Genomic DNA, 27,712 nt, shown 5'->3' with positions numbered 1-27,712 from the left:
AATTGAATCTGTACTCACCAGGGAATTGGTGGGAGGAAGAGATCGGGGAGATCTGTGTGTGTGTTGGATTTGCTAGCCTGATTTTGCATTCCCTCTGGGGGAATAGGAAAGTTCTTTTTGTTTCCAGGATTGGGAACAGAGAGGGGGAGTCACTCTGTGTAGTTTCACAGAGCTTGTGTCTGTGTATCTCTCCAGGAGCACCTGGAGGGGGGGGAAGGAAAAAGGATTATTTCCCTTTGTTGTGAGACTCAAGGGATTTGGGTCTTGGGGTCCCCAGGGAAGGTTTTTTCAGGGGGACCAGAGTGCCCCCAAAACACTCTAATTTTTGAATGGTGGCAGCAAGTACCAGGTCCAAGTTGATAACTAAGCTTGGAGGTTTTCATGCTAACCCCCATATTTTGGACGCTAAGGTCCAAATCTGGGACTAAGGTTATGACAAGTGTCACCATAGAAGGGAAGGGCTCTGCACAGATGGAAATTTGCCTGGGTATGAGTAGAAAAAGTTAAGTAATATTTGCTTTAAAAATTAAGCCTGGCGCTTTGTCATCTTGTGTCATCATTTTTATTTCTTAGCTTTCAGCTATTTAAGTGAACTCTAAAACTTTCATACTGACTGTTTACTATCAGACATTGTATCTCTCTAATCTCCTTCATAACCATCATTGACTTTTTTCCATTTTAATATTATCCCAGAGACAGTGAAAAAAATAGCAAACAAAGGCACATGACTATCTTTCTGTCTCTATAGAGAATGATAGATATACACGCCTCTGTCTCACATAGAGAGTTGTGATGTATTCCCTGCAGCCAGGGATAGCTTTAGGAAGTGCTGGGCTCAGTTTGAACAGTTTTGATGGGCCCCCCGCAGGGATGACTAAAAAAAAAAAAAATGTAAAAAAACATGTGGGGCTCGTACTCACTGGACAGTACTCCGAGTCTTCAGCAGCGGGTCCTTCACTCGTTCCAGGTCCTCGGCGGCACTGAAGGACCCGCCACCAAAGACACAGAGCAAGCAAAGGACCCACCTCCGAAGTGCCGCTGAAGACCCAGAGTGAGCGAAGAACCCAGCTCTGAAGTGCCACTGAAGACCCAGAGTGCCGCCAGGTGAGTAAAAATTAAAAAGGCACCTTTAGCCAGGGAAGGGATTCTCACTGGGCATGGAGCCCTCTTAGGCGTGGGTTCTGATTCGGGGGAATTGGTGGAATAGGACTAAAGCCGGCCCTGAATAGAAGGGAGACCCAAGCAGGAAAAACACAGTAAAAGAACTAAAAAAGAGCCACCGTGGCTTAACAACCATGTATAAGAAGAAGTGAAAGATAAAAAGACTTCCTTTAAAACGTGGAAGTCGAATCCTAGTGAGGCAAATTAAGTGCAAGAGTGTAATAAGAAATGCCAAAAGGAGTTTGAAGAACGGCTAGCCAAAAACTCCAAAGGTAATAACAAAATGTTTTTTAAGTACATCAGAAGCAGGAAGCCTGCTAAACAACCGGTGGGGGCCCCTTGACAATCGAAATACAAAAGGAGTGCTTAAAGACGATAAAGTCATTGCGGAGAAACTAAATGGATTCTTTGCTTCAGTCTTCACGGCTAAGGATTGTTAGGGAGATTCCCAAACCTGAACTGGCTTTTGTAGGTGACAAATCTGAGGAACTGTCGCAGATTGAAGTGTCACTAGAGGAGGTTTTGGAATTAATTGATAAACTGAACATTAACAAGTCACCGGGACCAGATGGCATTCACCCAAGAGTTCTGAAAGAACTCAAATGTGAAGTTGCAGAACTATTAACTAAGGTTTGTAACCTATCCTTTAAATCAGCATCAGTACCCAATGACTGGAAGTTAGCTAATGTAACGCCAATATTTAAAAAGGGCTCTAGAGGTGATCCCAGCAATTACACACCGGTAAGTCTAACGTCAGTACTGGGCAAATTAGTCGAAACAATAGTTAAGAATACCATTGTCAGACACATAGAAAACATAAACTGTTGAGCAATAGTCAACATGGGTTTCTGTAAAGGGAATCGTGTCTTACTAATCTATTAGAGTTCTTTGAAGGGGTGAACAAACATGTGGACAAGGGGGATCCAGTGGACATACTGTACTTAGATTTCCAGAAAGCCTTTGACAAGGTGTCAGAACTCTAGTCCCAGATTTGGACCTTAGCGTCCAAAATATGGGGGTAGCATGAAAACCTCCAAGCTTAGTTACCAGCTTGGACCTGGTACTTGCTGCCACCACCCAAAAATTAGAGTGTTTTGGGGCACTCTGGTCCCCCTGAAAAACCTTCCCTGGGGACCCAAGACCCAAATCCCTTGAGTCTCACAACAAAGGGAAATAATCCTTTTTCCCTTCCCCCCTCCAGGTGATCCTGGAGAGATACACAGACACAAGCTCTGTGAATCCAACAGAGTGACTCCCCCTCTCCGTTCCCAGTCCTGGAAACAAAAGCACTTTCCTCTTCACCCAGAGGGAATGTAAAATCAGGCTAGCAAATCCAACACACACAGATCTCCCCCTGATTTCTTCCTCCCACCAATTCCCTGGTGAGTACAGACTCAATTTCCCTGAAGTAAAGAAAAACTCCAACAGGTCTTAAAAGAAAGCTTTATATAAAAGGAAAGAAAAATACATACAAATGGTCTCTCTGTATTAAGGGTTAATTGCTTAAAAGAAATATGAATAAACAGCCTTATTCAAAAAGAATACAAATCAAAGCACTCCAGCACTTATATTCATGCAAATACCAGAGAAAAGAAACCATATAACTTACTATCTGATCTCTTTGTCCTTACACTTAGAAACAGAAGATTAGAAAACAGAAACTACATCTCCAAAGCTCAGAGAAAGCAGGCAGACAGACAAAGACCTCAGACACAACTTCCCTCCACCCAAAGTTGAAAAAATCCGGTTTCCTGATTGGTCCTCTGGTCAGGTGCTTCAGGTGAAAGAGACATTAACCCTTAGCTATCTGTTTATGACACGCCCCCCAAATTGCAGACAGTGGGGAAGCTCACTGGCGGCGATTTCCTTCTAGAACTTTAAAATAAACAGATTACTACAACACATGCACCTTTACATATACTACTAAGTATATAACTAACAGACTTTTACATTTTAAGAACACTTTTTAACTACTGAAATCTGGGAAACTCTCACGGGAGAGTGCATCAGCAACTTTGTTAGAAGCTCCTGTGATGTGTTGAATTTCAAAATCAAAATCTGGGAGAGCTAAACTCCAACGAAGAAGTTTCTTGTTGTTCCCTTTGGCCTATGAAGCCACTTTAGTGCAACATGGTCAGTTTGTAGTTGGAACCGCCGTCCCCAAACATATGGGCGTAGCTTTTCCAGGGCGTACACAATGGCATAGCATTCCTTTTCACTGACTGACCAGTGACTTTCCCTCTCAGACAGTTTCTTGCTGAGAAACACAACAGGATGGAAGTTGTGATCTGTTGCTTCCTGCATGAGCACTGCTCCTATACCACGCTCAGATGCATCCGTGGTTACTAGGAATGGTTTGTCAAAATCCGAGGCCCTGAGCACAGGGTCAGACATGAGCGTTGCCTTAAGTTGGGTAAAGGCCTTTTGACACTCATCAGTCCACTTAACTGCATTTGGCTGGGTCTTTTTGGTCAGATCGGTCAGTGGGGCAGCGATTTGGCTGTAGTGTGGTACAAATCGCCTGTAGTATCCGGCCAAGCCTAAGAAGGATTGGACCTGTTTCTTTGACCTTGGGACAGGCCACTTTTGGATAGCATCCACCTTGGCCTGTAGGGGGTTTATGGTTCCTGACCCACCTGGTGCCCCAGGTAAGTCACTCTGTTTTGGCCTATTTGACACTTTTTGGCCTTAACAGTTAGTCCGGCCTGCCTGATGCGCTCAAAGACCTTTTCCAGGTGTAGTAGGTGTTCGGGCCAGGAGTCTGAAAAAATGGCCACATCATCGAGGTAGGCAACTGCAAATTCTCCCAATCCAGCTAGTAGGCCATCTACCAGCCTCTGGAAGGTGGCGGGTGCATTTCGAAGGCCGAAAGGAAGGACATTGAATTCATACACCCCCGCATGGGTGACGAATGCTGACCTCTCCTTGGCAGGTTCATCTAGCGGTACTTGCCAGTACCCCTTGGTTAAGTCTATTGTAGAGATGAACTGGGCACGTCCCAACTCCTCCAATAGCTCATCGGTGCGTGGCATTGGATAGTTGTCCGGACGAGTTACCGCATTTAGCTTACGGTAGTCCACGCAAAAGTGTATTTCCCCATCTGGTTTGGGTACCAGAACCACTGGAGATGCCCATGCACTGGTAGATGAGCGGATTATACCCATCTGTAGCATGTTCTGGATCTCCCGTTCTATAGCAGCTTGGGCATGAGGAGACACCCGGTAGGGTGGGGTTCTGATTGGGTGAGCATTACCTGTATCAATGGAGTGGTATGCCCGTTCAGTCCGTCCTGGGGTGGCTGAGAACAATGGGGCGAAGCTAGTGCACAGCTCCTTGATTTGTCGCCGCTGCAGACGTTCCAGGGTGGTTGAGAGGTTCACCTCTTCCACGCCACCGTCTTTTTTCCCGTCGTAGTAGACACCGTCAGGCCACTCAGCCTCATCTCTCTGGACTGTAAACTGACAAATCTGTAAGTCTCTGGAATAGAAAGGCTTGAGAGAATTAACATGGTACACTTTAGGCTTTAGTGAGGAATTGGGAAATGCTATGAGGTAGTTTACAGTTCCCAGGCACTCTTGGACCGTGAATGGCCCTTCCCATGATGCTTCCATCTTATGGGCCTGTTGCGCCTTCAAGACCATAACCTGGTCTCCTACCCTTGAAGGAACATTCTCTGGCATGTCTGTCATACCAGGCCCTTTTGCTCTTCTTGAGCATCCTTTAGGTTCTCGCTAGCAAGGGCTAAAGAGTGTCGGAGGGTGCTTTGTAGGTTGCTTACAAAGTCCAGAATGTTAGTTCCTGGAGAAGGCGTAAACCCCTCCCATGGCTGCTTCACCAACTGTAATGGCCCCTTAACCTCGTGACCATACACAAGTTCAAACGGTGAAAACCCTAAACTGGGATGTGGTACAGCCCTGTAGGCAAACAGCAACTTGCTGCAACACTAGGTCCCAATTATTGGAGAATTCGTTGATGAATTTTTCGTATCATGGCCCCCAAGTTCCATTGAACCTTTCCACCAGGCCATTGGTTTGATGGTGGTACGGGGTGGCAACCAAGTGATTCACCCCCATGAGTTTCCCACAGTTTTTCCATGGTCCCTGCCAGGAAATTAGACCCTGAATCTGTAAGGATGTGGAGGGCCAACCTACCCTGGGCAAGATGTCTGTTAGGGCCAGGCACACAGTGTTAGCCCTGGTGTTGCCTAGAGCAACTGCTTCTGGCCATCAGGTAGCAAAGTCCACTAAAGTCAGTACGTACTGCTTTCCTCTGGGTGTCTTTTTTGGGAAAGGACCCAGAATATCCACAGCTACTCGCTGAAATGGGACCTCAATTATGGGGAGTGGCTGGAGAGGGGCCTTGACCTGGTCTTGGGGCTTTCCCACTCTTTGGCACACCTCACAAGACCGGACATACTTGGCAACGTCCTTGCCCATCCCCTCCCAGTGGAAGGACTTCCCCAACCTGTCTTTGGTTCTGTTCACCCCAGCATGGCCACTGGGATGATCATGGGCTAAGCTTAAGAGCTTCCCCCGGTACTTAGTTGGAACCACCAAGTGTTTTTGCGGCTGCCATTCTTCCCGGTGTCCACCAGAAAGAATTTCCTTGTATAAAAGTCCTTGGTCTATAACAAACCGGGATCAATTAGAAGAGCTGAGAGGCGGTGGGGTGCTCCGTGCTGCCGCCCAAGCTTTCTGAAGGGTGTCATCTGCTTCCTGCTCAGTCTGGAACTGTTCCCTTGAGGCTGGGGTCACCAGTTCTTCCTCAGACTGTGGACTTGGGCTTGGTCCCTCTGGAAGCGATGTAGGTGATGGGGTTGTTTCCGTTGCTGGTGTACCGCTCTCCGCTGGTGCACCTGAAGTTATTTCAGGCTCTGGCTGAGCCTTTTGGGTATGGCTGTCTGTTGCTTCTGCCAGTTTTGGCTCGCTGGCGCCCTCTGGCTTTGAGTTTGAAGATGTGGTTGCACTTGCTGGTGCTGGTTGCTGTTCCAGTTCCGGGCCTGGGACTGGAGGTGTTGTGGCTGTTTCAGTGGTTGGCATGGAATCCGGGTCCACTCCCTCTGTCTGGGTCTCTGGTAACACAGACGGGGCCTCTGTGGACGGTTCAGGAACAGGAATGGGTCTGGAAGCTTGCCTGGTTTGGCTACGGGTAACCATTCCCACTCTCTTGGCCCGCCTCACCTAGTTGGCCAAGTCTTCCCCCAGTAGCATGGGGATAGGATAATTGTCATAGACTGCAAAAGTCCACATTCCTGACCAGCCTTTGTACTGGACAGGCAGTTGAGCTGTAGGCAAGTCTACAGCTTGTGACATGAAGGGGTAAATTGTAACTTTGGCCTTTGGGTGATGAATTTGGGGTCAACGAAGGATTGGTGGATAGCTGACACTTGTGCCCCCGTGTCTCTCCACGCAGTAACCTTCTTTCCGCCCACTCTCAAATTTTCCCTTCGCTCCAAGGGTATTTGAGAGGCATCCTGCCTGGGGATCTTTGGGGTGATGGTGGTGTAATGAATTGCACTCGCATGGTGTTCTTTGGACAGTTGGCCTTGATATGTCCCAGTTCATTACACTTAAAGCATCTTCCATCTGACGGGTCACTGGGCCGAGGTGAGTTACTGGAGACTGGTGAGGTGGAAGAATAGGGCGTCTGTGGCTTTACTTGGGTTGTATGTGGGGTCTTTGGCTGTCCTCGGTTGTAGGGCTTATGGTCTGTGTGCCCCCTGGGGTAATCGTTCCCCTTGACAGTAGCTTTCTTGCTTTCTGGCACTTCCATCCATTTGGCTCCAATCTCCCCCGCCTCAGCAAGATCTTTGGGTTTTCCATCTTGTATGTACCGTGTGATGTCTTCAGGAACACCATCCAAGAACTGCTCCATTTGTATGAGGAGGTGCAGTTCTTCCAAGGTTTTAACATTGTGTCCTGATATCCAGGCCTCATAATTTTTTGCAACGTAGTAGGCGTGTTTGGGAAATGACACCTCTGGTTTCCACTTTTGGGTTCTGAAGCGCCGACGGGCATGATCTGGGGTTATCCCCATTCTGTATCTGGCCTTGGTTTGAAAAAGTTTATAGTAATTCATTTGCTGCTTAGGCATTTCAGCTGCCACCTCTGCTAAAGGTCCACTGAGCTGTGACCTCAATTCTACCATGTACTGGTCTTCGGGGATGCTGTACCCAAGACAGGCTCTTTCAAAATTTTCCAAGAAGGCCTCGGTGTCATCACCTGCCTTGTAGGTGGGAAATTTCCTGTGCTGTGGAGCCATAATTGGCGCCGGGTTGTTAGGGTTGGCTGGCACATGCAGCCCAGCTTTTGCCAAGTCCAGTTCATGTTTTCTCTGTTTTTCCTTCTCTTCATTCTCTTTTTGTTGTTTTTCCATTTCTTTTTGGTGTTTTTCCATTTCTTTTTGGTGTTTTTCCATGTCTCGTCGGTGGGCCACCTCTTCTTCTTCTAGTTTTCTTTTGTGTGCTGCCTCTTTGGCTGCCTGTTCTCTTTGGTAGGCTGCCAGTTTGATGCTTTCTTCCTTTTCTTTCAGCTCCATCTCTTTTTGTTTTATTTCTAGTTCCTATTTGTGTTTTTCCATCTCTCGCCTGTGTTCAGCTTCTTTGATTTGTTCTTCGGCCTCAATTTTTGCCTTAGAAGTCATGGTTCCTGTTTTCTTGTGTTGGGGTGCCCTCCGGTGTTTATCTTCTGAACTGCAGGCTCTGTTGCCTCCTGGGGTCTGCCTAGCAACAGGGGGTTTGCCCTTTGTTTTCAATGTAAAGCAAACCAGAAAAACCACTGTATTTGCATGTATATAGTGCTGGTAATGACTCTCAATGGGAGTGCTATTGTGTGACAAAAGACTCTTAATAGCACCTTAATGGTTTCTTGCTTATTATGCAAGCCACAAACTGCCAGAGAGAGCAGAAAAAAAAAATTCTCTCTGGTTCCTTTTTTAAAACCAAACTGTTTCTCTCTGCTAAAAAGCCCCTAGCAGAGAAAAGAAAAATAAAATATTTCTACTGGCTTCTGGATTCTGTCTATCCCGTAACCGCTGCACACCATGTCATAACTCTAGTCCCAGATTTGGACCTTAGCGTCCAAAATATGGGGGTTAGCATGAAAACCTCCAAGCTTAGTTACCAGCTTGGACCTGGTACTTGCTGCCACCACCAAAAAATTAGAGTGTTTTGGGGCACTCTGGTCCCCCCTGAAAACCTTCCCTGGGGACCCCAAGACCCAAATCCCTTGAGTCTCACAACAAAGGGAAATAATCCTTTTTCCCTTCCCCCCTCCAGGTGATCCTGGAGAGATACACAGACACAAGCTCTGTGAATCCAAACAGAGTGACTCCCCCTCTCCGTTCCCAGTCCTGGAAACAAAAGCACTTTCCTCTTCACCCAGAGGGAATGTAAAATCAGGCTAGCAAATCCAACACACACAGATCTCCCCCTGAATTCTTCCACCCACCAATTCCCTGGTGAGTACAGACTCAATTTCCCTGAAGTAAAGAAAAACTCCAACAGGTCTTAAAAGAAAGCTTTGTATAAAAAAGAAAGAAAAATACATACAAATGGTCTCTCTGTTTTAAGGTGACAAAATACAGGGTTAATTGCTTAAAAGAAATATGAATAAACAGCCTTATTCAAAAAGAATACAAATCAAAGCACTCCAGCACTTATATTCATGCAAATACCAAAGAAAAGAAACCATATAACTTACTATCTGATCTCTTTGTCCTTACACTTAGAAACAGAAGATTAGAAAACAGAAACTACATCTCCAAAGCTCAGAGAAAGCAGGCAGACAGACAAAGACCTCAGACACAAAATTCCCTCCACCCAGAGTTGAAAAAATCCGGTTTCCTGATTGGTCCTCTGGTCAGGTGCTTCAGGTGAAAGAGACATTAACCCTTAGCTATCTGTTTATGACACAAGGTCCCTCACTAAAGGCTCTTAACGTAAATTAAGCTGTCATGGGATAAAAGGGAAGGTCCTTTCATGGATTGAGAAGTGGCTAAAAGACAGGGAACAAAGGGTAGGAATTAATGGTAAATTCTCAGAATGGAGAGGGGTAACTAGTGGTGTTCCCCAAGGGTCAGTCCTAGGACCAATCCTATTCAATTTATTCATAAATGATCTGGAGAAAGGGGTAAACAGTGAGGTGGCAAAGTTTGCAGATGATACTCAACTACTCAAGATAGTTAAGACCAAAGCAGAGTGTGAAGAACTTCAAAAAGATCTCACAAAACTAAGTGATTGGGCAACAAAATGGCAAATGAAATTGAATGTGGATAAATGTAAAGTAATGCACATTGGAAAAAATAACCCCAACTATACATACAATATGATGGGGGCTAATTTAGCTACAACGAGTCAGGAAAAAGATCTTGGCATCATCTTGGATAGTTCTCTGAAGATGTCCACGCAGTGTGCAGAGGCAGTCAAAAAAAACAAACAGGATGTTAGGAATCATTAAAAAGGGGATAGAGAATAAGACTGAGAATATATTACTGCCCTTACATAAATCCATGGTACGCCCACATCTCGAATACTGTGTACAGATATGGTCTCCTCACCTCAAAAAAGATATTCTAGCACTAGAAAAGGTTCAGAAAAGGGCAACTAAGGTCTTGTCTACATCAGAAAGTTGCAGCGCTGGTGAGGGAGTTACAGCGCTGCAACTTTGAAGGTGTACACATCTGCAGGGCATCACCAGCGCTGCAACTCCCTGTTTGCAGCGCTGGCCGTACTCCCGTTTTGTCTCGGGTGTAGAGGATCCAGCGCTGGTGATCCAGCGCTGGTAATCCAATGTAAACACTTACCAGCGCTTTTCTTGACCTCCATGGAAGGAGGAAGCCTCTGGTAATCAAGCTGATCTCCTTTCCCGGTTTGCTCTCTCGTTCCCGGAACCCCGAGCAAGCAGGTAAGGAGAACCGCTTGCTCGGCGGTTCGGGGAACGAGAGAGCAAAACTGGGAAAGGAGACCAGCTTCGCCGCGGTTTGCTCTCTCGTTCCCGGAACCCCGAGCAAGCAGGTCTCCTTCCCTGCGGTTTGCAGGGTGGCTCCGGGAACGCGAGAGCAAACCGCGGCGAAGCTGGTCTCCTTTCCCGGTTTGCTCTCTCGTTCCCGGAACCCCGAGCAAGCAGGTCTCCTTCCCTGCGGTTTGCAGGGTGGTTCGGGGAACGCGAGAGCAAACCGCGGCGAAGCTGGTCTCCTTTCCCGGTTTGCTCTCTCGTTCCCGGAACCCCCCTTGAAGCCGCCCAACAGCGCTGCAGTGTGGCCACATCTAACACCACTTGCAGCGCTGGTTGCTGTAAGTGTGGCCACTCTGCAGCGCTGGCCCTATACAGCTGTACTAATACAGCTGTAACAACCAGCGCTGCAAAATTTTAGATGTAGACATGGCCTAAAATGATTAGGGGTTTGGAGAGGGTCTCATACGAGGAAAGATTAAAGAGGCTAGGACTCTTCAGCTTGGAAAAGAGGACACTAAAGGGGGATGGATAGACGTATATAAAATCATGAGTGATGTTGAGAAAGTGGATAAGGAAAGTTATTTACTTATTCCCATTATACAAGAACTAGGGGTCACCAAATGAAATTAATAGGCAGCAGGTTTAAAACAAATAAAAGGAAGTTCTTCACGCAGCGCACAGTCAACTTGTGGAACTCCTTACCTGAGGAGGTTGTGAAGGCTGGGACTATAACAGCGTTTAAAAGGGAACTGGATAAATTCATGGTGGTTAAGTCCATAAATGGCTATTAGCCAGGATGGGTAAAGAATGGCGAACCTAGCCTCTGTTCATCAGAGGATGGAGATGGATGGCAGGAGAGTGATCACTTGATCATTGCCTGTTAGGTTCACTCCCTTTGGGGCACCTGGCATTGGCCACTGTCGGTAGACAGATACTGGGCAGGATGGACCTTTGGTCTGACCTGGTATGACCGTTCTTATGTTCTTATGTTCTCCTTCCGTTCTGTCTGCTCAGTTCTTCCCTGTCTGAGGTAAGGAAGATGGCTGGGTTGCATCTAGCAAGTGTTTGTTTCATCCTTAGGCTATGACTGAGGAAGGGGGTAGGCACAACTCTCACAACGCCTTTAAATTGGCTTCTGTACCCAAAGACTGGAAGTTAGGTAATGTAACACCAATATTTAAAAGGACTCTAGAGGTGATCCTGGCAATTACAGACCAGTAAGTCTAATGTCAAGTACCAGGCAGATTAGTTGAAACAATTGTAAAGAATAAAACTGTCACACATATAGAAGAACATAAATTGTTGGGCAAAAGTCAACATGATTTCTGTAGGGAAACCATGTCTTACTAATCTATTAGAGTTCTTTGAAGGGGTCAACAAACATGTGGACAAGGGAGATCCAGTGGACATAGTGTACTTAGATTTCCAGAAAGCCTTGACCACTTCACTCATCAAAGGCTCTTATGTAAACTAAGTTGTCATGGGATAAGAGAGAAGATCCTTTCATGGATTGAGAACTGGTTAAAAGACAGGGAACAAGGGTAGGCATAAATGGAAATTTTCAGAATGGAGAGGAGTAACTAGAGGTGTGAGTCCTAGAACCAATCCTATTCAACTTCTTCATAAATGATCTGAAGAAAGGGGTAAACAGTGAGGTGGCAAAGTTTGCAGATGATACTAACCTGCTCAAGATAGTTAAGACCAAAGCAGACTGTGAAGAACTTCAAAAAGATCTCTCAAAACTAAGTGATTGGGCAACAAAATGGCAAATGAAATTTAATGTAGATAAATGTAAAGTAATGCACATTGGAAAAATAACCCCAACTATACATACAATATTATGGGGGTTAATTTAGCTACAACTAACCAGGAAAAAGATCTTGGGGTCATCGGGGATAGTTCTCTGAAGACATCCATGCAGTGTGCAGCAGCAGTCAAAAAAGCAAACAGGATGTTAGGAATCTTTAAAAAGTGGATAGAGAATAAGATGGAGAATATCTTATTGCCCTTATATAAATCGATGGTACACCCATGTCATAAACAGATAGCTAAGGGTTAATGTCTCTTTCACCTGAAGCACCTGACCAGAGGACCAATCAGGAAACCGGATTTTTCAACTTTGGGTGGAGGGAAGTTGTGTCTAAGTCTTTGTTTTCTGCCTGCCTGCTTTCTCTGAGCTTTGGAGAAGTAGTTCTGTTTTCTAATCTTCTGTTTCTAAGTGTAAGGACAAAGAGATCAGATAGTAAGTTATATGGTTTCTTTTCTTTGGTATTTGCATGAATATAAGTGCTGGAGTGCTTTGATTTGTATTCTTTTTGAATAAGGCTGTTTATTCAATATTCTTTTAAGCAATCGACCCTGTGTTGTGTCACCTTAATACAGAGAGAACATTTGTATGTATTTTTTCTTTCTTTTTATATAAAGCTTTCTTTTAAGACCTGTTGGAGTTTTTCTTTACTTCAGGGAAATTGAGTCTGTACTCACCAGGGAATTGGTGGGAGGAAGAAATCAGGGGAAATCTGTGTGCGTTGGATTTGCTAGCTGATTTTGCATTCCCTCTGGGAATAGGAAAGTCCTTTTTGTTTCCAGGACTGGGAACGGAGAGGGGGAGTCACTCTGTTTGGATTCACAGAGCTTGTGTCTGTGTATCTCTCCAGGAGCACCTGGAGGGTGGGGGGGAAGGGAAAAAGGATTATTCCCTTTGTTGTGAGACTCAAGGGATTTGGGTCTTGGGTCCCCAGGGAAGGTTTTTCAGGGGGACCAGAGTGCCCCAAAACCTCTATTTTTTGGGTGGTGGCAGCAAGTACCAGGTCCAAGCTGGTAACTAAGCTTGGAGGTTTTCATGCTAACCCCCATATTTGGACGCTAAGGTCCAGATCTGGGACTAAGGTTATGACAACCCATATCTTGAATACTGCGTAACAGATGTGGTCTCCTAATCTCAAAAAGATATACTGGCATTAGAAAAGGTTCAAAGAAGGGCAACTAAAATGCTTAGGGATTGGAATGGGTCGCATATGAGGCGAGATTAAAGAGGCTGGGACTTTTCAGCTTGGAAAAGACAAGACTAAGGGGGGATATGATAGAGGTATATAAAATCATAAGTGATGTGGAGAAAGTGAATAAAGAAAAGTTATTTACTTGTTCCCATAATATAAGAACTAGGGGCCACCAAATGAAATTAAGGGGCAGCAAGTTTAAAACAAATAAAAGGAAGTTCTTCTTCACACAGCACACAGTCAACCTGTGGAACTCCTTGCCTGAGGAGGTTATGAAGGCTAGGACTGTAACAGGGTTTAAAAGAGAACTGGATAAATTCATGGAGGTTAAGTCCATTAATCGTTATTAGCCAGAATGGGTAAGGAATGATGTTCCTAGCCTCTGTTTGTCAGAGGGTGGTAATGGACAGCAGGACAGAGATCACTTGATCATTACCTGTTAGATTCATTCCCTCTGGGGCAGCTGGCATTAGCCACTGTCAGTAGACAGGATACTGGGCTGGATGGACCTTTGGTTTGACCCAGTACGGCCGTTCTTATGTTCTTATGTTCTTAGAGAGTTTTGGGGGCTTTATCCACTCTTCTTTCCCTGGTTGAGATATAGACTGTTGCAGAAGTGGGGAGGGCCTGCTCAAACGAAATAGCTCCTGCAAAGAAGTGAGTGTTCCTGTCCACTGTTTTGGGATGATTTACCATGGAACTAAGGAAGGAAGCTACTACTGATTCCTAGTCTTCTGTCTCCTCCTTGTGGCTGAAATCAGCAGTGCCATCGTCCTTGTCCAAAGCAATGGGTCACCCCCACCCTCAGGAGGTTTCTCTTGGCATAATGCTTTGAATTTGTTCAGCATTCTTTCACCAGAGAATTCTCACCCTACATCTGTCAGCTAAATATGAGTAGGCCCATTTCCTACACCTTAGAGCACAGCAACCAAAAGAGATGAGAGAAAAATTGGTGCGGCTGACAGCACTTGGGGTATAGTCAGTGTCAGCATCACATTTGTTAAAAATATGCACAAAATATATCACATGGGGCTAAATATTTCCCCAAACCATACTATTTTGAGTACATATTTGCATTATCAATTGTGTTTAGAAGATTACTGCTACTATTGGCCAAAATTAGACAACGTTTCTATAAGTGATGGCCCTTTTTAAGTTTATGATTTCTTTGGATTGGACACTCGATAATATTTAAACATATCGTAGTACAGAAACACTGCATCGCTTCCAGCATCTACACCCACCCTGGTGATGATCACCAGATATGTGCCTAACAGGTGGTAACAATGAATTTTTTTTCTAGCTGATGGGTTATCCCTTGGTGCCCAATATGGGTCCAAGCTGGCACACTACAATTACAAATTACCTTAGTTTAATACACAGCAACGCTTCAGAAAAGCTGCCAGCACATCAATTGTGGGTGTAACAGAGCATACAAGTAAAGAGCAGAGCAGGAAGGCAGGCATAGCCAAGCAACTTGATGGGCTTCTCAGCTACAAAGTGGACAGGACAAAGGACATAAACCCCTAGAAATGCTCTGGTTTTCATCAGCAGTTTAAGGAGTGGAGTTGTGGATGGGCACTCCAATTGGATCTGTTGAGTATCTCCTTCCGCCCTCCAATACACCCATCTGGTTTCTACTGATGTATCCAAGGGTAGAAGTTAACCCTTAACTAAGATCCAATTATCAAAATGCTCAATGACTGGGAGGGACAAGGAATCTGAAGTCCTTGTAGAAAGGATTCAATAAAGCTAAATCAAATATTTCTACAGCAATGTGTGCATGGTGCTTTACAGACAATTAGAGATAGGGATTGTGGCCCAGATCCTCAAAGGTCTTTAGGTATCTAACTCCCACTGAAATCATTGTATCACTGAATCCTAGAAATATTGGACTGGAAGGGACCTCAATAGGTCATCTAGTCCAGTCCCCTGCGCTCATGGCAGGATTAAGTAATAACTAGACCATTCCTGACAGCTATTTGTCTAACCTGTTCTTAAATATCTCCAGTGATGGGTATTCCATAACCTCCTTAGATAATTTGTTCCAGCGCTTAACTATCCTTACAGTTGGGAAGTGTTTCATAATATCTAACCTAAATCTCCCTTGCTGCAACTTAAGCCCATTTCATTAGGCCTGCTGACTTGAAGACATCTAACTTGTCTACACAATTCTTAACTTGTTCTTTTCCTAGTTTAGCCTCAGATCCTACCCCCATTTAAATGGATGTAAACTATATTAGTTATCCAATAACAGCTAACTTTTCTGTTGAAAATTGAAACAAAAAAAAAGGCATTTAACGTTCAGACATTGCTGCATTTTCTGTCATTGTCTTTCACTCCTCTCTGAGTAATGGGCCTCCCCTGTCCTTAGTTTTCTTCTTGCTTCTCATTTATTTGTAAAATATTTTCTTTTTTCTTGTTTCCTTTATGTCCCAAGCTAATTCAATCTCATTTTGTCCATTGACCTTTCTAATTTTTTTCCTACATGCCTGGTTAAGCCAGGGTAGTCTCTTACCATACTTCCTATCTTTCCTACTCATTTGCTCTTGTACCCTTAATAAAGTTTCTTTTAGAAAACTGCCAGCTGTTCTGAACTCTTTTTTCTCTTAGATTTGCTTCCCACGGGATCTTACCTACCAATTCTGAGTTTGCTAAAATCTCCCTTCTTGAAGTCCATTGTCTTTATTCTGATGTTTTCTCTCCTACCATTCCTTAGAATCATGAACTCAACCATTTCACAATCACTTTCATCCAAGATGCCTTCCACCTTCAAATTCTCAACTAGTCCCTATTTATCAGAATCAAATCCAGAACAGTCTCACCTCTTGTTGCTTTCTCCGTCTTTTGTAATAAAAAGTTGTCTCCCAACTCCAATGCATTCCAAGAACTTGTTGGATAATTTGTGCCCTGCTGTATTTCCAGCCCCCCCACCAACAGATGCCTGGGTAGTTGAAGACCCACATCACTACCAACTCCTGTGTTTTGTATGATTTTTAGTTGTTTAAAAAAAAGCCTCATCCACCTCTTCTTCCTGGTTTGGTGGTCTGTAGTAGACCCCTATCATGACATCCCCCTTGTATTTTACCCCCTTTATCCTCACCCAGAGCCTTTCAACAGATCTGCCTCCCACTTTTATTTCAACCTCAGTGCAAGCATAGACATCTTTGATATACAAGGCATCATCTTCCTTTTTTTCTCTGTGTCTTTCCTATACCACTATACTCATTATGTTGTAGTTGTGATTATTCACTAGAATTTCTAGTTCTTCCTGTTTATTCCCCATACTTCTTGCATTAGTATACAGCCACCTAAGATGGTCATTAGATTTCCCCTCTATAGTCCCTCATCTGTCCCTGCTACAAATGTCCAGGTTTTCCCCCGATGACGCCCACTTGATTAGCAGAGCCACCACAAATCCAGCAGCATGTGCTCAGGTGCCCCTCCCCCTGCTTTGTAGCCACATTGCTCCTGCCAGCTGTGCAGGGGGCAGGGGCGGCTCCAGGCACCAGCATGCCAAGTGCGTGCCCGGGGCAGCAAGCCACGGAGGGCGCTCTGCTGTGCCTGCAGAGGGTCCGCTGGTCCCACAGCTTCGGTGGACCTCCCGCAGGTGTGCCGCCGAATCTGCGGGACCGGGGACCTCCCGCAGGCAAGCCACTGAAGGCAGCCTGCCTGCCATGCTTGGGGCGGCAAAATACCTAGAGCCGCCCCTGGCAGGGTGTGTGTGTGTTGATGTCGGGGTCTTCCTCTTCCCCCACCCCTGTACCCCATCTCCACAGAGCAGGGGAGAGGGGCAGCAGGATTCAGGACACAGAGCAGGAGAGCCTTCTGAGTGAGTGAGTGCTTTAAAGAGACAGCGCACAGCCTCGGCGACTTCCCCAGCAGCCAGCTCACACAATCTGTGTCTCACTCTCTCTCACACACACTCACTTTTCCCCACCCCCCATTTTCCCTTGCTCATGTACCCCATCTCCACAGAGCAGGGCAGGGTGAGACAGGGCTCAGGACAGAGCAGGAAAGCTTTCCGCACACACAGCGCATGGCGTCTCTCAGGAACTTCCCCAGCAGCCAGCACACACACTGTCCTGCTCACTCTCACACACACACCACCCTGTCCCCATTTCTTTCTCTCTCACTCACACATGCACACTCATTATTGCAGTTGTCACTTCTGGGTATTTCCTGCAATGCACATATATTCTCTAATTTTATTCTTTCGAAGTGTGGTATTTTACTGGTCTACACCTTTCATAATTTTTATTTCTCTTACACTTAAATTTAATTCTTCGAGTAGTGAGTTCTAAACCCTAACTTGTCCTGGCTGGAGTAACTATCCCTATGGTAACTTTTTAGAAAATATGTATAATATCTAGGTTTTGTGTTTCTACTGGTGGCACACATCTGCACACACCTCAGTGCACACAATCAAATTTATTCTGCACATGGATGGAAAAAAATTAGAGGGAACATTGGCTTTAATCCTTCTTTAAAGTCTATTTAACCAAGTTCCAGACCAGCCAAACCATGCCTGAAATGAGTTTAGCTGCAACTTAATTAGAATACAGTTCAATGGCCAGTGCTGAAGAAACCCAAATGTTTACCAGAAGCTCATGCTTTCCTTGTTTTCAGACAAGGGGTCATACAGGGAATGCTCCCATCAGATGGAGCTGATTAGCTCACATCCAGCTGCTGTCCACCCTCCCTCTGTATGAACCTTGACAGAGACTAATGCTGTATACACACAGCCTTCAGCCAAAGAACTTCACAGCCATTTCCAAAGATGGCTGAAGTATCATTTCCCTAATTTGACAGCTTGGGGAACATAGGCACAGGAAGACCAAGCAACTTACCTGAGGCCACAAAGGCCATCACTAGTGCTGGAAGCAGCCCCTCCTCCAACCACTAACCCATGCCATTGCTGAATCCTACTCAGCACAGGGCAGCAGTGAGCTAGCTATAACTGTGCGCATAGAGGAGAATACATAAATAATGTTGGCCCTTACAGTTGCAGTGGGAGCTAAAATAAAAGTCAAAGTGAGAGAATGCTGGATTCATGCAGTTAGAGTGGCTATTTCAGGCAAATGTTGGACATTGATAGTAAAGCCTTCTTAGAAACAGCACTGCTCCAGTCTGACAATTACTGGGAATTTCTCTTACCACATCCTCTGACGCCCGCATGAAAACAGGCTCTTTGGATATGAAGGGTATGCTTGTGTTCATTTGGGATAAAATGTGCTTTGCAGGGTGCTTATGCATAGGGAAGCACGCTGTGGCTCACCAGCCTAGGAACATTCTAGAGAAGGCCGGGGGGAGCGGGGGGAGCTCAGCATGTGAAATGGAGAACTATGAGCATGTGATAAATAAACCCATATATGGAAAGGTTAACTCTGACTGGTTAGAGGTTCATGTTATTTAACTTGTTATGTAAGTGCCATGTGCTATAAAATAGCAAGGGGAAGGGTCCTTGCTGGAGGGGACTGTGCCTGATTCTTTGTACCAGGGGCTTGCCTTGTGCACATATTGAATACAGCCTTGTTGAATTGAACTGAATCGAATTGCATTGAATCACACAGCATCAAATCAAAGTCCCTTGATTTTACCCAGCATCAGACTCACTGGGAACCACCAAATCCCAACAGTTTCTTGGCGCAACAAGCAGGGTGAGAAATATCTTTCAGGATCATGACCTACAATCAAATTAGAGGGTGAGATTGTTCATTTTTTATTTGGTTGTGTCTCTCTGACCTGACTGGTGACTCTCATACCTTTTGTAGTAAGCAAGTCTAGGTGCCAGGGAATTCAGGGGGTTTGTTTCAGTCTTAAGACATTGTACCTGGCTAAGCTGTAAGTTCCTCCAACTAAGTGCTGTTGAAGTGGGAAATCAAAAAGGCTGTAAGGACCAACAGTTAGTGTAAGGGCAAGTACAGCCATAAGTACCTCTAGCTAATGTGTTGGCTGGCCCAGATCTCCTAATTGGAAATTGGCAGTCTTAAGGCATTGCACTTAGTGTGGGGGCTGTAAATTCCTCTAAGTGTTGAAGTGGGAAAACAAAGAGGCTGTAAGGACCAACAGTTAGTGTAGGGGCAGATATAGCCATAAGTACCTCTAGCTAATGTGTTGGCTGGCCCAGATCTCCTAATTGGACATTGTAATTGTGCAGATCAAATAAATTGGAAAAGGATTAATCTGCTGATTGGTCATTTTAGTCTGGGGTGTTTGATCTGAATACGTTGTTATTAGTCTGTAAACAGGATTGTGTTTAAAAATTTGGAGATTGGAGGATATTTAGGTTAAAAAAAAAGGAAAGATGAAGGGATATAATGATCCACAATATGAAGAGTATATGGCTAGTGCTTTTATAACTATTGTAGCAGTATATTTATTAGTTTTCTTGTGGAGATATTTTGGCTATATGATTGAAATAAAGAAAGACAAAATGGCTGGTATGTGTTTAATTGTTGATTATGAACAGTTGGTTAGAAAGTGTGATATGCCAAAAGGAAGGGTGGGAGAGTTAGAAGCAAAGGCAGAAAAACTGCAAGCAGAAGCAAAAACATATAAAGAAGCAGACTTGCAGGGAACGAGATCTTGTCCCTCAGCACCTTTGGACCCTACATGTGTAACATGGGGATATCAGTCTAGTTTCATGGCTCCAGTGAGAGTGCACATTGTCCCTAATCCTAATCCAGGGGAAGGGGATCCTGCTACTGTTAATCTCCTAGAGCACACTCCTATGAGCCCTTCTGACTTGCTGAGCGTGTTAAAAAAATTGCCATCTTTGCAGCTTAAACCCGCCCTTCCGGGGAAAGGTACAAGAGTGGATGATAGAGGGAGGCTTATATGCTTTTGATGATCACATAGTGTTTTCAGCCTTGGACATTAGCAATGGCTTTTGGTCTGTTCCTGTGCACCCTGACAGTCAATTTTGGTTTGCATTCACTGTTAAAGGGAAGCAATATACCTTTACTCGCCTAAGCCAGGGTTTTCATAACTCACCTAATTTGTTTCATAGAAAGTTAGCTGGTGTGCTGGCAAAGCTGCCAGACATGATTTCGTGTGTTGTACAGTATGTTGATGATCTTCTTGTCTCCTCACCAGATTGCAAACGCACATGAAAGACTTAGAAGTGATCCTGCAACACTTGGCAGACAGTAGGGTAAAATGTAATGCTAGAAAAGCTCAGATTGCAAAGGAGGAAGTATCCTATCTGGGGTATCTAATATCCAAGGGGTACAAATGTTTAACTGTTGACCGCATTGAGGCTATTAATGCATGCCCATGACCGATTAAGGTCAGAGGAGTTAGGAAAGAGTTGGGGCTATTTAATTTCTGCCAAACTCAAATCCCAAATTATTCAAGGATTGTCCAGCCTCTTAATAATCTCCTGAAGGGTGCTGGTGGACCACATGATGCAATTGAATGGACACTTGAATGTGAACAGGCATTTACCACATTGAAACAGAGGCTAAGTACTGTCCCAGGGTTGGAACTTCCTAACCCATTAATTCCTTTTACATTGTACACACGTCAGAGAAAGACACATGACAGCAGTGTTAATGCAAAAACATGGGGACAAACAGCGCCCAGTAGCATACTACTCTTCTAAACTAGATGCTGTCACTCAAGCAATGCCACCATGCCTCCAGGCGGTGGAAGGAGCTTCTGTGGCCCTAAGTCAGGCCTCAACACTTATTGGTGTGCAAGATGTAAATATTGTCATGCCTCATGCTGTCCTTGCTATTTTATCAGGAAAGAAATCTTCGGCAGTCCATGTGGCAAGATGGACTCGATGGGAAACAAGCTTGCTAATGCCTTCGGTATATCTGCAACAAGCATTGTTGCTAAACCCTGCCATCCTCATGCCTACCACAGATGAGGGACACCCGCATCATTGTTGCCTTAAGGAAGAGCCCATGAACCTTCCATTGGTAAAAGAAACTGAAATACCTGGTGCCCCTTGCCTATACGTGGATGGTTCTTCCTTCTATGTGGATGGCAAGCGATACACAGGATGGGGCCATTTGTACTCAAGATGGGCAACTGGTGGCGCATGGCAGTTTACCTGGAGCATCGGCCCAAGTAGCAGAACTACAGGCATTAGTTGCAGCATGTGAAGCTGCGGAAGGTCATGCTATAAACATATATACTGATTCTAGATATGCGTTTGGGGTTGTACATGATTACATTAACCTGTGGGTAAATCGGGGATTCCTGACAAGTACAGGATCCCCAATAGTGGAGAAACTTCATGCAGCCATGCAGAAACCTACCAAAGTAGCAGTGATAAAAGTGAAGGCCCATACAAAAGGGACAGACTCTCATAGCAAGGGGAACCAAAGGGCAGATGAACTAGCTAAACAAGCAGCAGTGCAAGATAAAGAGACCCAATTGATTGCTGCAACACAGCCTCTCATAAAAACCCCAAACTTTTTTAAATTACAGGACATTCAACACGCTGCACCAGGGGCAGAGAAGTGGTTATGGATGGACAATAGGGGCAAACTGTGTGATGATAACACCTGGAGAGGTCCAGGGAACACATTAGCGTTACCAAATGTGCTAATAGGAACTATGATACAAGTGTATCACATGTTGAAACATGATGGAGCACGGTGGGTTATCCACCAGATGTTGGACACCTGGTAGCATCCTAAGCTTAATGCAAATATGCATGATTATGTGAGATGTGTAACATGAAAATACAACATCAGCCAAGACCAACACAGCCCTTCATGCAGTTACAAATAAATTTCATTGGACCCCTGCCATTGGGCAGAGGAAAAGAATATGTTTTGGTAATCATGGATCACTTTACTAAATGGCTAGAAGCTTTCCCAGTGGCTAAGGCCATTGTGTCTGATGTAGTTAAACTACTGATGCCTTTGATATTCATAGTTTAAAACTGATGTAGAAATTTTTGTGGTCCACTAATTGTTTTGAGAGGTTTCTGAAACTTGAAAAAAATTTTAGAGGTGTCATCTTAATAATGCTGCAGTGGCTTTTAGTGTTTTATTGATGTAATCACTTGGGAAGGAGCCACTGGATCAGTTGTAAATGCCATTACTCAAATCTAATAATGGGAACTGGGTTGAAAATTTGTTAGTAGCAGGAATGACAGTTTATTGTGGTGCGAGTGGGGCTCATGTCTAATCAAGTTAGATATCACCTTAACTCTGCAACACAGTTGGTCAGGTCCTCACTGTTGTACTCAGCCATCTATTAAAAACTACTAAAATGTATAGGCAAGCATTGGTCTAGGCATGTGGAAAAATTGTGTTATCTTCCTGGCATAGTATTATCCTGGTGTTCAACATGAAAGTTGCAGCCCTGATAGGAGACTCACTCATGCCACAGGTGCCATGTTGGGTGAGAGCTGCAGTTCTCAAAGACAGAATATCTTCACCTTGGATGGTGGAAGGGGAGTGGTCCCTATCGATAATAGGGGTATGTTGAGATGGTCATTGCCTCCTTGGAGGGGTGTTAATTCCTCAACGGGAGGCTCGGTCAGTGCACCCACTCCCATTCTCATGTCACAGACACCTGTGTAAAATAAGGGCCGGAGATAACTATATGGCTTTCCCATGGGACCAATGTTCCATCCTGGAGGATAGGTTTTGTGTATGGGAAACCTAAATATTATGAAAAGTGGTAAGGCAATTACAGTAATTCAGTGAATAAAAGGGTTTGCTATTGTGGAAACCAAAGATTCCATGGGGATAGATTTCAGTTGTGTTCTCGCAATGGTATTGGGACATTATTATTTTTATTGTAAATATTATGTATTATTTCATTCTGTTCTCAAAATCATAGTTAATTGTTAAAGTTAATTATTGCTCCTAATAAATACAAGGAAGTGGTGTTAGTGGGGTCTAAGAATTGTTCTTAGCCCCAAAACCAAATGGGGGAGCTGAAGGGTATGCTTGCGTTCATTTTGGATAAAATGTGGTTTGCAGGGTACTTATGCATAGGGAAGCACGCTGTGGCTCACCAGCCTAGGAACATTCTAGAGAAGGCCAGGGGGAAAGGGCTGAGCTCAACCTGTGGAATGGAGAACTATGAGCATGTGATAAATAAACCCATATATGGAAAGGTTAACTCTGACTGGTTAGAGGTTTATATTATGTAACTTAACTTGTTATGTAAGTGCCATGTGCTATAAAATGGCAAGGGGAAGGGTCCTTGTTGGAGGGGACTCTGCCTGATTCTTTGTACCAGGGGCTCTCCTTGTGCACATATTGAATAAAGCCTTGTTGAATTGAACTGAATCGAATTGCATTGAATTGCATTGCATCAAATCGAAGTCCCTTGATTCTACCCAGCATCAGATTCACTGGGAACCACCAAATCCCAACAGATACTTTTAACACTTCGTCGGCCCCTAAAATGAAGTCCCATTCTTCTGGCTGTGGCATCAGCATCATTTCCACTGAAAACATTTGCAAGGTGATAAGCAATCAGACTGTGTAACAGGACACGAGGAGAAACCAACAGGAAAATACATGTATAGGCAAACTTGGTCAAATAGAAAGCCTGGCAGAGTTTCAGGGATCTCTCAGCCATTAAAGTGTTTATTTACTCAATCTACCAAACTGTGGTCTGGCTTTACAAGACTTCTGGCTTTGTGGCTAAATCCCTGGTGCTTGAAACTGCCAAGTGATGAATGTTTTAAACAGACTGGTAGTGTCAATGCTCATTGATCATGTTAGGGTCAGATTGTGCCCGGGTGCTATATAGGTACACAAGAAGAGGATGGTGCAAGATGTCCAATCAAGCCTTGATCCCACCAAGTTTGCAGGGCATAATCAGAGTCCCTGCACTTCCCCTAGCTGCTTTTCTTAGATGATGATTCTTATTATAAATACTCAGAAATAACCAACTCCATTGCACACATGGCACTTGGATGCCTTGGTTACATTTCCCTGCCACATCTCAGACCAGACTTTCAGGTGATGTCAATTAGTAGCTCCACTGACTTCGAGATTTACACCAACTGAGGATAGTGGCCTAGTGACCAAAAAACAGCTGTGCTCTGAATTCACTTTATATATCCATGTTTTATTGGTTAAAATCAAGGTAAACTATCAGTTTTACAACCCCAGTTTCTTAGCAGCAGCAATCGCAGCAGAGAGTGTCAAGGAGGGGCCAGCCAAGACAAGCAGTTGGCAATCGACCTTTAATGAAGAATTCATGATCCTGGCTCTCCCAGGAAGTGTGCGCGCATTGGTTGAAAATAAATTAAATGAATACACAGAAAATACTGTACTTGTTTTTAAAAATGGAGTTTACATACATACAGCTTTTTAAAAAATTAACCATATAGTTTGTTAAAAATAAACAAAAGACACTAACACACTCTAGGATTATACAGACAGCTAGTAAACCCATATGCACAGTTCACATACGGTGAAGGTTTTCAAGCTTCAGCCATAAGCGTCAACAAGCATCCAAAGCACAGGAAGATACACTGCTGTGCATTCTCCCTCACACATCACAGCTTGTTCACATTAATTGTACTCTTTTGTAGAAAGGGTTGATGCTCAGACAGATCATGCAATAACCAGGCTGGAAAAGTAGCATGGTCAAAAAGAAAGGGGTTTCACTTAACATCTGGCCTAACTGGACTAAATACATTTAGGCTCCATCACTATGATTTATAAACATTCTAACACCTTTTAGCCCATCCACACTGGATCATCTTAGAAACTGGCTCAACTGGAATAACTTTTAAACATGGTTCTCAAATTTGTCTACACTAAATCTTTAACCAGGACTATAGGAACAGAGTTTGAGTCATAGAATTTCCACTGCAATTATCCAGTACCATTACAATGAAAGCAAGGCCCTTAGTACCTCTGGGGGCGCCTGTGGAAATCCAAGATTGCTAAATAAAAATAGTATAAGCAAAGTGTAACTAGAGAGATGCAGGGCACCCTGGTCAACACCATGGGTCTGATTTTCCAAAAGCATCAAGCACTGCCCCATTTAGGTTGATGGGAGTTGCAGGTGCCTAACTTCACTAAAATTAGGCCTCACCCTTATAGTACCTTTGCAGCTATCATCACTTCCACATTATCGCCCTGCAAAGAGAGGGGACTTATCTTGTGTTAATGCAAAATACACACTCCCCCTGCAGAGCAGGAGCCTAGAAGCAACTGAGACTAACTTCCATTGTCCAGCAGACAAAGTTAACAAAGCTGCTGTATTTGAGCTGTGAGACTTACCATCAAGGCTCACACAGGGGAACCTGGGATCAGCTGCGCCTATGATGGCTGCGCTCCTCACCACTGAGATGACTACAGGGGAGCTCTCTCCGAGACAGGTCTCTCTACAGTTACAGACAGAGTCATCAGAACATAATCTTGGATAAACAGAACATAAATCTGCAGAATACATAGTAGCAAGCAAGCACTGATCCCAATGCTACAGATGGATAGCTTGAGACTGGTAGCCACATACAGGCCCGGGGTTAGCAAAGCCCCGGGTTTATTTGTAATATGTTTTCTCTGCAAAATTTTGATTTTCAGCCATTTTGAGGCTGCCCAGAGCTCCTCCCCACTGACTGGAGCCAGTCGTCCGGGTAAGGAAGATTCAATTAGCTGAAATGGCTTCCCTGCCACTCAAATCTATCAACGAGATCACTAAGACTGCAGTAAATGCAGAATTCACTGAACTCCTCACCCTTTTGGAGAAAACAGGACAGTGCAATGAGACACCTGTTAGGTCTGTCCTCCTCACCAGCAATTAACTCCCAGTATCCTGGCTGCTCTTAGGTCCTGCAGAGAGCAGATTTAATTGATTCAGAGCTGCAGCATCCAGATTAAAGGAGATGAGTTGAAGTGGCTTAAGACAGTGACCCTTGGGCTAACAAAGCAAAGCCAGAACCAGGGCCGCTACACCAGCGCACCTACGAAAGGGTGGTTTTACAGGCCCAGTCATCTGCACTTCTAGGAGTTGTCACTCAGTCCATCGACAGTGTAGGAGCCTATGGCTGGGGCCATGATCTGTTGGTAATTACATGGCACAGAGACCCACGAAAGATTCACACAGAGTCTACTGTCCTCCACATTCATTCTAAAACCTTCCTCACAGGTAAGACATTGAGACTATGAGTGAGAAAAAACAAGGGCACACACAAACTAGGAGGAGGCTACTCACACTAGGAAAGTAACATCCATATGGAGCAAAGTTACATAAGGGAAGAAAACTGACCATGGCAGGCAGCTGTCTAGAATTAAGGCTGCAACATTCAAACATACTCCACTCCCTCATACCCTGTTCTTCAAATTATTGGAATATTGTTACTTTCCAGTGCGATGCACTCATAGCATCATTCTACCACATAGCAAGTTTCTTTTGAGAGGGTCAGAAAGACTAGGGCAGGGCAGGATGCCAGGGGATTAACCTAAGCAACAGAACTATGTCAGTCATTTCTGTACTTGGCACCCTCATGCCAATTAAAGGTTGAAATCTTCCCATTTGGTTTTATTATTTGCAGCAAACTGATCAAACCTTACTTTGGCAATGTACAGTCATGAGGTGCAGTAGAGGTTAGTGGGCTTAGTACTTTTCAGTTCATTAATAAAATAATGTGGGGAATGTCTAGCACTCTGCAAGTCTCATTTTGTGGCTAAATCTTGGCACAGACCATAATTTGCAACCCTCTCAGATTAACCCTATCCTTAGATCTGTTAGCAAGAAGGAAGGAAGGGTGGAGAACTACTTCCAAATGCACCTAACTAGATCTCTCCCCTAAATCCTTTTCTTCACACCCATAGACTCCAACTGTTATTCAGCCAGAAAGGCTGTGACTCCTACAGCCAGTGACCCCACCCATTGTCCTTTCTGTCTGCATATCTCAGCATGCCCAAGAGCCATTTGCACGTGTTCTGTTTAAACAATCAGTCCTGGATACAATCCCCAGGTGACTCCTAACAACATGAAGATCCTGATTTGGAACTGCTGTGCAGGTCAATAGTGTTCCCCAACATGCAATGCTCCAGCTGCTCCTCCACAGCCAGCACCTGCCGCACAGCTTCCTCAAAGGCCACTGCCACATTGGTGTCATCCTTGGCACTGGTTTCCAGGTAAGGATAATTCCCATTTTCTAAACACCATGCTTGGGCCTCTTCTGTGGTCACCTGCCTCTCAAGTTTGTCTATCTTGTTGCCCAGGACCACAAATGGGAAGTGGCCAGGGTCCTTCACATCTGCATAATAGACAAACTCCTTCTGCCAGTTGCCCAAGTTCTCGAAGCTCTGACGGTCATCTACACTAAAGGTCAGCAGGCAACAGTCTGCTCCTCTGTAAAAGGGGGTTCGCAGGCTCTTGAAACGCTCCTGCCCTGCTGTGTCCCAAATCTGGAGGGTCACAAAACGTCCATCCACTTCCAAATCGCGGTTTAAGAACTCTACCCCTATGGTGTGGAAAGCCTGCGAGTCAAACTTGTTGGTGACGTAACGGTTCATGAGGGAACTTTTCCCAACTCCACCGTCCCCCAGGAGAATGACTTTTAAGAGCAGGGACTTTCCGGTCATTGCAGCAACACAGGAGGGGTGCAGGAGTAAGACAACCTACAGATTTAAAAAAACAGAACAAACA

At 44.6% G+C, this 27,712-nt stretch overlaps 1 protein-coding gene and 1 long non-coding RNA gene across 6 annotated transcripts in view; one reads left to right on the top strand and one right to left on the bottom strand.

The window, feature by feature from the left end:
• The first annotated feature begins 18,449 nt into the window (after positions 1-18,449).
• LOC115657835 lies at positions 18,450-23,374 on the top strand. The gene is made up of 2 exons (XR_004002068.1): positions 18,450-18,819; positions 20,864-23,374. It is a non-coding gene; the product is annotated as an uncharacterized LOC115657835 (long non-coding RNA).
• A 774-nt stretch (positions 23,375-24,148) lies between these two features.
• RAB9B (RAB9B, member RAS oncogene family) overlaps positions 24,149-27,712 on the bottom strand; it is a 40,567-nt gene continuing 37,003 nt past the window's right edge. For all 5 annotated transcript variants that reach the window (XM_030576131.1, XM_030576128.1, XM_030576129.1 and 2 more), the window contains one exon: positions 24,149-27,684. In XM_030576131.1, coding sequence (XP_030431991.1) covers positions 27,043-27,648 — 606 coding nt within the window. In that variant the 5' untranslated portion in view covers positions 27,649-27,684 and the 3' untranslated portion in view covers positions 24,149-27,042. The remainder of the gene's footprint in view (positions 27,685-27,712) is intronic.

Source organism: Gopherus evgoodei, chromosome 9 (assembly GCF_007399415.2).
Source record: "Gopherus evgoodei ecotype Sinaloan lineage chromosome 9, rGopEvg1_v1.p, whole genome shotgun sequence".
NCBI lineage: Eukaryota > Metazoa > Chordata > Testudines > Testudinidae > Gopherus > Gopherus evgoodei.
The sequence above is the reverse complement of the archived record's forward strand: the minus strand, read 5'-3'. Positions and strand labels throughout refer to the sequence as shown.